The 13,092-nt window shown below is 40.1% G+C and overlaps 1 protein-coding gene across 1 annotated transcript in view; it reads left to right on the top strand.

Moving 5' to 3' along the window:
* The first annotated feature begins 12,890 nt into the window (after positions 1-12,890).
* Positions 12,891-13,092, top strand: part of coq7 (coenzyme Q7 homolog, ubiquinone (yeast)) — a 4,447-nt gene continuing 4,245 nt past the window's right edge. Inside the window, exon 1 of the mRNA XM_054604839.1 lies at positions 12,891-13,059. Within this exon, the coding sequence (XP_054460814.1) occupies positions 13,008-13,059 (52 nt within the window). The 5' untranslated portion in view covers positions 12,891-13,007. The remainder of the gene's footprint in view (positions 13,060-13,092) is intronic.

The raw sequence follows: 13,092 nt of genomic DNA, 5'->3' as shown, positions 1-13,092 counted from the left end.
TCACAACCTTCTCTCCTCTCCCACATCTGCTGGATTTCGATCAAAACACCACAGCTACTCCCCTCAATGGGATGACAGCCCCACACCCAGTCACTCTCCTCCCACTTTCACTCACTGCCCCTTACCTCTTTTCTTGCTCCTTATTTCCCCACATCCCAAACCAGTCATCTCACCACACAGTGTCTTTTTGTGCACATACTTACCTCTCAAACTGAGACCAGCAACACTCAGAAAAACACCATAAATTAAAACATTCACTATACTCAAATCCAGGATATTAGCAACCTTAGTTACTGTTGTGTGACAACTTGTCATATCTATCGCCAGCATGGTGCAAAGCTTAACATATTAGCATGTACTTGTGGAAACCCGTTTGCGAATGGACACTAGCACTAATATTTAACATACTGCATGAGTCACAAAACGGTGTTTTTCAGTCCAGAGGCACCTCAATGGTGCAAGCATCACAAGCACTTCCAAGTATTGCAAAAAAAAAAAACTGCTGATATGGAAAGACACAGGAAAGCATTGGTTAATAAGTCATTGTATCGGAAACTTGCACTCAAACTTGCAATGTAAGCGGAAAATGTAAACTTATCACAGAACTTTGTCATGTATGTGACCAATTTGCCAATAAAGCAACAGTGAAGGAAAGAAGATGTACTTGATTATATGTGCTGTTTAAGTGTGCAATGGCATGTGTGCAAGTCCGGAAAGCTGAAATGCAGGAGTTAAGAGGGATGTAGTTGCATTATTAAATTAAAATATAAAAACACCACAGAATCCATCTTATACATGTTTTTACACAGTTTAAGAGGGAAACATGTGTGTGTCCTTCAAGCTCTTTGTCGTCTGCTGAAAAGCATCATCAGATGGCGTGACGATGGTCACGCTGGTCAAGACACAGGGGAAAACTTCAGCACAGCAGCTGAGCAGGAAAGTATGACAACGTCTCCACTGGGACTAACACCACGCGGCCATCATCACCACAGAGAAGAAACATGGAAAGTTCGGCAGACTACCACCAGGTCCTGTGTCTCGCCATGTGCAAATACAAGATTATTATTCTTTTAAAAATGAGTCATCCCTTCATATTTCTCCACAAGGCTGGCAAGTGTTTTTTTATTCAGCACTTCAGCTCCTGGTGCAAAATGATGAAAATGATGTAACACAACACATTTGGATTCATTTGAATGTGAAATTCTTTTTATTACATTTTTTGTTTGTTTTCAAATGTTTTGTTTTGCGGTACAATTGGCGGTGACTATAATTGTGGTAAAAAATATTGGGTAGAAATAAATATTTTGAACCGCTGTGTTCTGGGAGTGCTTTGTTATGAGGTGTGGTCAGAAGGACAGAAAGTTCAAAATGATCTTTTGCGCTCTCATCGTTTATCCTGCTGGCTTCCACATTTACTAATGGAGAGTTAGGAGAACATGAATTAGTCTGACAAAGCCTAATGTAGCTGTCAGACAGATGTAAACAAAAAAGATATGCATGACCTGACTGTTGAGTTATGTCTCCGTCCCACAGCATGAGTTATATGTTGCTACCACCAAGAAATGGTCTGAAACACCTCAGACAGCATACCACAACCAGTGGGGTGGGCGGTGTGTGTGTGTGTATCTGTGTGTTACTATATCACAGGCTGCAGTGTTTACAGTACACCCCTTTGTCCCAAATAACACCCGGGGTCCAAACACTGAGAGAGAAAGAGACGTAGCATGTCTTCCCTTTCTGTTTTAACTCACGTAGCTGACATGCTTGAATCTCTGTGGCCGGGGCTGTTTGTGCTTTCTAATCAACGGTAGACAGATGACAACATCTGGTGTTTTGCTGCGTGAGGACGTTTTTAGGGGTGTGTGAGAACATTCCCTCGAAAGGGGCCCTGTGAACTGTGGTCTCCCGGTTGTTAGTAAATGTGCATATATATATTCTATGAATCTTCTGTTTGGAGGTGAGTTAGTTTAATATCCCCCCCCCCCCAACTTGTTGCATCCAGAATAAACTTTTCTGCAGCATCGGAGCCAAGAATCCTCAGCTGATAGGTCCCAGACAGCAGCTTGAGGTGGAGGGTGTTGCAATTCATGGAGAAAAAGTAGCACAAAAAAAACACACGTGCATTAAAAAGAGGAGCAAGATCTGTGCAAAGTGCTCGTACAGGCCCAATATGGGTTAATGTACATAAACATACACTCATTTGACCTGCAAATACGACCAAAATGAGCTCCAGGCCAGCCGATGGCCAGACGGCAGACTGTTTACACCAGTGGTGAGAGAGAAAGCACCCAGCATGGACACGATGGGAGACTGGCACTGGAGCAGGGCCACTTGTGGTCATGGCGTGTAGTAGTTGTAATGTGGACCTGGCAGGCGGTGGATGCAGAGGGTGGCTGCGGGGGCGGCAGGGCCCCAGCCAACTCGTGGTGCAGTGGTGGTTAACCAGTCTAGGTCACCTACACTTCCTCTGGCCTCTCTCCCTCGGAGGAAAAACAGTCTAGTCAAAATAATTGTGTCATTTTGGCTTCTTACGTTTGAGCAAGGGGAGACAAATTTAGCAACAGCAAAGCAAAGGGAGGGGCCTAAAACAGATTAAGAAACAAGTGAACAAAATATCTGCTGTTTTTTTTCTCCTCACTTAACTCTTAAATAAGCAATTTTAGATGAGTGGCGCAGCTCCAGTGCAGGCTGTAAATTCAGATGTGTCAGCCTACGCAAGCAATTATAACTGGGCTCTGGCTTCCGCCTCTCTCACTCCAGCTTTTCTACCCACGGTGCCCTCTTAATCTGTCTTCACTGCTTTGCTCTGTAGTTGAGACTGACCTTTGATCTGTCTGTCAACGGGACTGCTGGGCTGAGCAAGAAGGCTTGATATGACGAGAAAATTCCAATGTGAGCACTGTATGTGTGTGATTGTGTGTGTCAGGCCTGTTTCCTCAGTGTGTCGACGACAGACCCATCTCACATGCCTCTGTGAGTGATACGAGCCTTCAAGTATTTATCACCTTACTGCGTTGGCACCTGCTGAGGAGTCATTCATAAGAAGTCCGAATACACACAGCTTGTTTATTCACATACTGTTAAAGAAATAGTAACGCATACAATCACAATAAAGTTTTGGAAAATACACTTATTTGCTTTCTTCAGATTTAGATGAGAACATTGATATGACTTGCATATTGTTGAGTGGAAAACAAGAGAGACTTCTACACCAGATTCAACTTAAAACAAATTGGTATTTATTGTAGGATAACAGGAGTATATCGCCCAGCAGTTATACGTGCACGGGCCTAGCAGTACTGAGAAGTTCAGCAACTAAAAGGCGCTTATACAGAGTGCGCATCATGTTATATAGGTTTTGTGAGTTGAATATGATCGGTCCAAAAATGAGAGAGGCGGCTCTTGGTTTAGACTTTTAGATTTTCTGAGGGCCTTGGTCAATTAGTCGTAAAAAGAGCCTTTGTTATCTGTGGTCAGTTGGTCGTAAAGCACATTCCTTCTTTAAGTGTCTCTGTTCTATTCCATCGCACGGCCAGGCATTAGAATGCCCTGTCCGGAGTATTTGACCTTCTAACAGAACTTATAATCATTTACCGCAATGTGCACAGTGTGGTGTGATGTGAAAGCATAGACAAAATATACTGTGTTTGAGATTTGTATGTGTGCATTTATACATATGAATGTAATTTTTTACATGACAATATCTACCAAGTAACTATGAAGGTAATTATCCAGCAGCCGGTTAGCTTAGCTTAGTATTAAGACTGGAAACAAGAAAATCTCTCTACCAGCACCTCAAAGCTGTGTTCAGACAGAAGGATGGCACATTTTATTCGTATAAACTCAATGGAACGACGCGTGTGGGCTCTAAATTGACAAACTGAGGCTAAGACGAGTGTGTCCAAGTGGAAAATGTTTTAACATGAGTTAAAAATGATGAATCAGCTTTATTAGCGTACACACAATGAGAGGAAAATAGTTCCCTCCGGACAGAGCTATAGCTAGCTGTTTCCAGTCTTAAGGCTAAGCTCTGCTAACAGGCTGCTGTCTGTATCTGTGTGTTTACTGGATGGATTCATCTTGATCTTCTCATCCAACTCTGCAAAATAAACATGCTTCCTAAAATATTGAACTCTTGCTTTAATGCTACACGGAGGAACAAGCTCATTAGAAAAGCTCAGAATCTGGACTTCACCAACTTCATCTCCGGGCAAATTTAACTTATGTATAGTTTAGTCACTTTATAGAATATTGCATAACCAATTCAGAATTAGTAAGGTAATTGCTGGGCCCCAGCTGTTTTTATCTTTGGTGACTCTAATCTCAGCACGGCATCTCCAAACCTCAGACACAGTAAAGATGCTCTTTTTCTCCTCAGACGGCAGATGTCTTACCATCATTTTCTCAACTGGCCTGGGACCAGAAGGTGTCTGAATGAGACTGTGCTGTGATTACCCTTCAGAGGAAAACCATGTGGGATGACAGCCAGCCAGAGGAGAGGCCGCAGTGGCGCAGGATCAGTTTGGAGCACTCAGACAAACAATGCAAATAAACATGTCAATGTCAGTTATTTTTTGCATTTATTGTGCTTATAGGATGACTGGGTGAAAAATGTGGTGGCTGCTTGGTGTAAGACCAATGACTGTTTATGACATATTCACTGAGAAGAAGAGGAAATGCAAACAAAAAGTCGTCATAGAAATTGTGAATTTTTCCACAAAATAATTTGTTTTTCACTTCCTCTTGAGTTTAATCACAGATTCCTAAATAGACAGACCTGTTTGGCAATATATGAGCCATTTAGACTACATCACGAGTACATCATGTGTTTCTCAGAGTTTGAATTCAGCAAATCTAGGTTTAGCAGTTCTAAAGGTCGTATCTATTCCTTCTTATACAGCAAAGACAGTGATTAAACGTGTGTCTTCAAGTCTACAAAAACTGCAAAAGCTTTATACGGAAAGTAGTTTTGTCAATATAATGGCACTACTAACTGAAAATAGAAACAGCTGAAGCACCCCAAAAACTATTAATTGATTTTAGCTATTTATTTCTCTATGTAATGACTAATCTTCTCTATGTGCTTTTATTTTACTTGCCAAACTGTTTAAAAAACAAGTAATGTGGTTTGTAATCAGCATTTACTGTGAATAGAACAAAGTGGAGGTTGTGTCAAAACTTGTGTGCACTTTTGGAAAAAATTCGGAGGGCCTATTTTTTAAGGACTAAATTCAAGCCACAGGCCCCAACATTTGGTATCTGTGCTTTATGTGTCAGTCAGTGGTGAGTTTTGGTTAGGTCTGACCTGGCTGTGCTTCACAGCTGACCAAGCCACAGTCCAACCGGGTTTAGACAGCTTCTAAACAAAGTAGAGACGCTGGAGGTGAGCCAGGAGGCCACGGCTTGGCTGGACTCTTGCATCTGCAGGCAAGGTCAACTCTTATACTGTTTCTAGTGCAATTCTGGGACTACAGATAGAAAAATCTAGCCAATCCAGCCACCCACTTCTCCATCCATTGTCATGTATCCTTCCATCATCCATATATTTATCCATTTATCTCGGTATCTGTCATCTATCCATATGTCCACTTAATTCATCCATCCATGTTTATGTTCATGTTTTATTTGTACATTTTTAAAATAAAGGTCAGACAAAGAAAAAGTAAACAGAAATAAAATACATGTACAATTGAGGTAAGAATGCACTACATGCTTATCTAAAAATCATCGTAAAGAGAGAGAAAAAATATATTAAACAAATAACAATGCAAAATTAAATATCAATTAACATCCATATATTTTACATGCCTAAGCACATTGTGATTTATGATAAACTGCCCTATGTTGAAAACCAAACCAAATCAAATTATACATTTTTAGATTCTGGATCTGGATATGGATATGGATATGGATATGGATATTGATAATCACATGCACTTATCATATTTAAAAGTCTTGCATGCTTAGTCCATAACAGTACATTGTATTTTCTAAGACAGTAGGAATCTTGTCCACTACAGTTGTAAAAGAGCCATATAGGCCCAGGGATTTTGGTAGAATCCATTCTGGTGAAATGTTCAAATGTTCAAGATTGCATTTAAATACATTTTTTCCAATATGGAAGTAATTTGTTAAAGGTCCTGGATTATCCCTGAGTTCAGAGAGAACAATACCAGTTACCATGGACACTGCAAAAATATGTCTTAATGGTTTCTATTTGAGCTTCATACATACTATATTTTTTATAAAGTAATTTTTTTATTTTGGATGAAATTTACAAGCTAGCAGTAAACAAACATTTTCAACAAGTTACTAAACTTTGAGAGAATTAGGAGTTCAATAATTTCATAAACACTTTCCGTTTCAAAAGATTCCTTTTCTTAAACGGTTTTAAATTTACATTTGTTACTTTGCATTGAATGTTCCTGATACATCTTTATTTTCTCTTATTTCAATAAATCATTGTAAGTTGGAAGACTTGATCTGAAATATTTGCACATAGTATTCCTGAATTTGACATATTCTTGTCAATATGTTATCAATTGTAGTTGCAGATTTATCTGTCACCCTTGTTGGTTTACTAATGTTTGGATAAAATTAGTTTGCATATGAAATATTCAAAAAATCTTCAGTGGGACAGTGATTTTCACTTTTAAAAGGGGTGCTATCCATCCATTTACAACCTTAATTTAACTTGCGTAACATCTGCAGAGACTCAGGAGCCTCAGTTTAAACAGGCAGGCCTTCAGAGTAAACACTGCTCAATTACTTTAACAATGCTTAATAGGATATTGTGGCTTCTCTCTAAACTCAAAACAGACCTGCTGCTGGCCTAAAATAGCAGCAAGTGGAAATCCACGGGACGGTCCCCGTCACTAGTTGCCCAATAACCTGGGTGACTGGCTCCCCCCTTAATAGGGCTCGGAGCCTGACTCCCACTCACTCTGGCCTCTTGTGACGTATGGAGGCACCAGCTCATCAGTAGTCACCACACTGAAGTGGTAAGACGACCATCAACAAAAACAAATCCTCGCCTTTTCACTTGCGGATTGTGGGCCGAACCCCTCTAAAAATATCACCAAGAAAAAACTGAGGGGGAGGCCTGGATTGCGGTAGTGACATTTATTAGGGAATCATCCACTCCCTGCCCACTTTAAAAACATTGTCTTCTTCGGGGTGGAAAACCAATGGGATGAGTACAATGTGGTAAAATCGTGACCAGTAGATTTTCTACCACTGGCTGCTGTTGTTATAATATCATACGTCTATGTTCTGACTACCTCGGAAATAAGCCACAGCCTTAACTTTGGTCTGTTTCACTTCTTATTTTATGCTTTTTTCAATTGCTGCCAGCTGTTTAGCTCTCGTTTGAGTCATGGAAGTTTCACAATAACAACAAGAAAGAAAGTTAACATGTGTTTGCTAATCACAGTCCCAGCAGCACCAAAGTGGCAAAATGACCCTGAAATATACTAATTGTTTTCATCTTTCTTCCTGAACTTGGACTCCAACTGCACTAGTTAAAAGCATGCTAATACATTCAGACACTCATGCCATTATTTCCATGAATTCATACTATCTGTCACTAATTTCCTCCATTTACATTTAGTTGTAAAAAATGCTGGAAAAAGGAGCACCATACACTAAAGTAAATCACGTATCTGCCCCCATGGCGCACCCAAAATTCAACTGTAGCACTTGTCACTCAACTTCCTATTGCAGGGCCATTTGTACAGTATGTACTCATACACTGGTAACCCACAGTTTGCAGTCTGTAAATCAGAGAGTACAAACACCACTTCCGGAAAACCATTTAGGACAGCAAAGGCAAAGTAAAGAGAGCCACATCCTCTGGCTAACAGGATATGCTGGTTAAATGACAGGTTTGCATAAATGAAGGGCTGTTCGGCTTGCCATCACACCCTTTAAATGGATTGTTTCCCTAAATGTATCTGCCTCTGTGTTCAAAATAAGTGTAAATGTGAAAACGGTGTTGCCTCTATCCTGAACTATATAACATGACTCTTTTAGTCAAAAAACAACACAGTTTGTCCTCAGGTGCATCACATCTCTGGATTAATTCTCATACTGAACACACCTTCTTTTTATAAACCAGCTGATATGTCTGAGCTTGCCATTGAGGTAAATTTCTGTTGATGAGGCTGTACTTTTGAGTCATTTTCCAAAGCTTGTTTACGTGTTTGCCTCCGGTGGCCATGAATGTGTTTTCTCTATTTCCTATATGAAAACAGTAGTTATTATGAAACTGGTTCATTCAGAAATCTCTGTCTTGATGAAGATTGCCTGAACATGCATGGGTTTTCAATTCCCCTGAGAATAAGGAACATATTTAAACATTATCTCCCATCCCTTTGGTGTAAAAAAAACAAAAAAACATAGAACCAAAGGAATAGTGCCAGACAGACAAGGGCCATTTAACTTGTACCAGACGAAGCTAAATACACTCTCCAGTGTCCATGAAAACAGGCGGTTCAGAGAGTGATTTAACTAGGTCTGTACAAGATAGATTTTTAAGTGTAAACAATTCAATAATGGAGGAGAAATCCTTTTCCTCTGGTTTAAATCATGTACAGCCATCTATAAAAAGGGTTAGGTGGTGTCTTTTTTGGGGGCTTGGTGAATTTGAATCAGAAAATAAAACTCTGTTTTCGTGATATTTTATGAGCCATCTTGCCTTTTCCAGAGGGATACCACCAAACCATAAAATGGTTGGCTTTCTAAACAATGTTGCATAACTTTAATTTCTTTCTCTTTTGTAACAATATGGGTTGACTAACTGTTGTTTTTAAGGGAAATACCATGCAGTTAAAGAATTGATATTGTCAAGAGCAGCCTCACCAGTATTTGCTCCTCCAAGGTCATAAATAAAAGTGACACGCAACTCTGGTTGTGATACCCAAACTCTACAGGCCATCTAAGGGTACTTTCCTGTTACGGATCTTGCACTTTGACCTCCCAATGAAAAGGGTCAAAACCAAAAGCAATTATACAAGGAAACGTAATAAAGAGGACTAGGATATCTTGCGGGGCTTCAGAATCAGTAATTCTGAAATACAAAGAAAGTGCAAAATGCATGCAGAGAGGTTAGTGGCAGATGGCAGTGCTGGTGAGCCATCAGACGCATTGGGCCAATGATCTTTCTTATTTCCCCTGAGTTTCTACTCACAGTCTAAAAATACACAGTTTTGGTGAATTGGATCCTTTTTCTGAGGTGTGACAGTGGATATATATTTGTTCTGTGATAGATGCCAACACCCCACTGTATCCCTTAATTAAAGTAGGAGGATATAGAATATGAATGTTTTAAGCATTTAACTGTACTCATGGACAGGGCTGGCCCATTGCATAAGTGAGTTGATCCTTGGGGTTATTTTAGAGGGATGGACGAATGGATGGTTATTTTTTTTAAATGTCAGCTTGAATTAGGAGACTACAAAATATGTACAGAAAGTGTATGTTACCAATTGTGGATTTCAGGGTTTGAAAGGAGTATTTTCCAGACAGGGAGGGTCTCATGAAAACATACTATCAAGTTGTATGATGAGAAATTAAGGCTCCAGCTTGAGTTTTGGAGCTTGACCCACACTGGAGACTACAGGCCACAGCCACACTACCACGTTTCCGTTTTAAAACGCATCTTCTGCTGCGTTTCCGCATAGCGTCCACACTACTCTGGAGTTTTAGAACCCAGGGGTTAGTATCAAGTCTGACCTTTTATTATTAACCATAACCATAATACTCTGTTGTATTTTCTGTAACTAAGCACACACACGCACAATTCCAGAATGACGGTGGAGATGCTAAACCCCAAGGAAAATATCATCTGAGACTCAAAGAGGCTAAGTGCTCATAAAGCTTTTAACCAAAATCATTCTTTTCTTCAATTTTATTTGAGGAGAGGGATGTCAAGAGCAATATTACGTGCGTAAGCGCAGACACTGACGCATGTTGCTGTCATATATTCTACATCTGGGTAAATAACACATTTTACTTAAAATCATACACGCCACGCACACACTCACACACACAAGCTTTGGATGTCCCACCACACCAGCCAGGGACCAAATGAGACAAGACCTATCATGTCTCCTCTCAGTGAGAGCAGACGTTGTTGACTCACTGTAGTCTAGAAGCGCTCAGCCTGCGTCCCACCACAGCTATGCACCGTCTGACCAGAGCCTCGGAGCAAGGGTGTGCAGACTCACACACGTTTATGGATGCAAACATTACACAAACACAGTTAGACACACATATATACAGGTACATAGACACATACATATCCTAGTCACACTCTTTCTCCAGTTTTCCTCTTTAATCTACTCATTCGCCACACACCTCGACAGCAAGAAAACATGCACTTTCTTTTGTTCTTTCTGTCCTTTAATTGCGCTACCTTTAAGACCTGACCATTGGATGCTTCATATATCTGTTATACAGTAATCTGATAGGGAGTGTTTACTCTTTGTTGACGGACATTACACGTGTCAAACATTTCTGCAAAGGCTTTCTGTAAAACCACTTTTGTTGAAAGGGTCAGTTTTCTCTCCACAAATCCTCCGACCATGTGCCTTGAGTGAGCCAGACACACTCCAGTCTGTCCACAGAATTTAATCACCTGACTCCCTCACACCCATGGATTAACCTGTTATAGGGCCCCACTCAAAAATAAGCTTTTGGTCCCCCTTCGGCCCCCTGACTCCCTCCCTTTGTGTACTGTTTACTCCTCTACTAATTACAGTGCACACAGCAGACTATAAATGGCAGAGGACGCAGAAAACAGCCACTACGCCTGTGCTGGAATAAAACCACCTGGACCTTTTCTTTCTGCAAATTTGGGATCATTTGATTAAACACAATTTTATTTAGAGAAGTGCACCATGTGAACACAATGTAAAGTAAAAAATAATGAAGGTCTGAAAGGCTGAAAGTTAGGAGGCTTAGAAAATACACATTAAAGCAGCTATGATCAAAATATCCAATGTGAAAACAATGAGAAAGGGGTTGCTAGTAGTGATGAACATACAGGAATAGCCACTAAAATATCCAGCTTTGGCTCGCATCTACGCAGCTTTCCAAATTCAGCTGTCCGGCCCCCATTTTTACTGTTTTGGTTTACCCTTACTGCTCTTATAATGTCGCTTTCAGGTGCAGAAGGAAGCTGTTTTCAGTGAAAAAGATAGATACCTGGAGCTTTGGGGACCTGTTGTTTATCCAGCCTGGCTCACACCTGTGACCTGCACACACACACTCACGCAAAGAGGACAAAAGCAACCCACACAAACCGATGTGCAGCCACACATGCGTAGCCACCCACAGTCAGACAGACAGATAAGGAAACACTTAACCAGTGTCTCACCACAAACACACACACAGACAAAACTGACACACCCCACCATTCACTGTCCTGGCCTTGTTTACTCATGACCATCGCAGCTCTGCAACACTCAACCCCATCATTCCACGGATTCCTGAGTCCCAACACCATTTTATGTGCTTTGCAAAAAGACTTTTGCTTTTTTGTAAGGAGAGGAGTCACAAAGGCATTTCTAGATAATTCTGCTAATATAACGACAGTGAATGATAACGAAAGAGCAAACTATTTGCATTCAGTTAAAATCTAATTGTTCTGCATGCTGTCTTGTTTGGAGGGCCACACTGCAGTGACACATATTTGACAGAATCTGACATGATAATGAAAAGTGGGATCTACTGGAGTTTACATAACCTGCCTCAGAAGGCCTTCATCTCTCCAACGCTGCCATCTGAAGTGACTCTGATTGCTCAACACACTCCCTCATTTTCTTTTACCTTATTGTCAGGTTTCATCTTACATAACAAGAATAAACAAAAGATGCACTCATGATTGTTTGACACAGAAAAGGGAGAGAAAGTGTCTGGCCAAAGAGTAATTTTCTGTATTTACTTTATTCTCTCAAATGCTTGGTTTCCTCCCACAGGAAAAGCTATGTAGGCCAGGTGAACTATGTGAACTCTAAATTGCCTGCTCAGTGTGGATGTGTATAGTCCAGGATGCTGATCCTGTGACCCTGCACAGCAACATGCAGCTATAGAGACTAGATGGATGATTATACAGTACCACTGTGTCCATCTGATGTGTGCAGTCTGTAAGAAAAGAAAACATTAACAATTCTCTGTGAGCTACAAAAATAAACAATGTTTAATGGTCATTTATAGCAGTTTTACTTCACTAACTGACCCCTTAACTTTTAAAATGTATCTTATTAAGTTATTGCCTCAGTTTGCTTTAACCTTGAATGGTTAATTGATGCGTAGTTCTTGCACCCATGGAACTGCATGGGCCTTTGAGCAAATCTCAAACTAAGATGAACATGAAGGACAGCTAATGCCATCTAGTGACAAACCCTGGATCTGCACAAGATGACTAGACTAGAGATACATTCATTAATCTACCGCCTTTCAGTCAAATAGACTCAATTGGATGTAATATTAAAATAAACACACATACACACAAAAACAGTGACACATTATAAATTACTGTCAAACTGACTACAGACTACAATCATTACAATGATATATATATATATATATAAAATATAAAAATCCATCTAGGTTGGATATTTGCTGTAAGGCGTGCAATGCTGTAGCACATATATAACAGACTGCTGTATGTATATATATTTATATATATATTTATATATATATATTTATTTATATATTTATAAATATTTTTTTTTTTTTTTTATTTATATATATATGTATACAGTACCAGTCAAAAGTTTGGACACACCTTCTCATTTAATGGTTTTTCTTTATGTTTATTTTTTGTTGAGTTCATTACAGTAACTATCTCATTAAAGTGTGCATGGATCAGCAGGGGCAGTGTTGCGCAATTCGTGTTGTGGTTACGTCACACTCCTGCGACACGTCCACCTTCTGGCAATTTCAATGACAGTTTGCATCCATTTCTTGTGCGTTTCTTTGAGTTTAACCGTAAAGTGACGACCATGCACAGAGCAGCTCTCAGCACGATGATCCGCAGGTGTTCACAGCGCAGAGGTGAGCAGGGACGAGCTGCAAACCGATGTAAAC

The sequence above is a fragment of the Anoplopoma fimbria genome, chromosome 9 (assembly GCF_027596085.1).
Source record: "Anoplopoma fimbria isolate UVic2021 breed Golden Eagle Sablefish chromosome 9, Afim_UVic_2022, whole genome shotgun sequence".
In the NCBI taxonomy this organism is placed as follows: domain Eukaryota; kingdom Metazoa; phylum Chordata; class Actinopteri; order Perciformes; family Anoplopomatidae; genus Anoplopoma; species Anoplopoma fimbria.
Note: the sequence above shows the minus strand (reverse complement) of the source record. Positions and strands in the feature narration are given on the sequence as shown.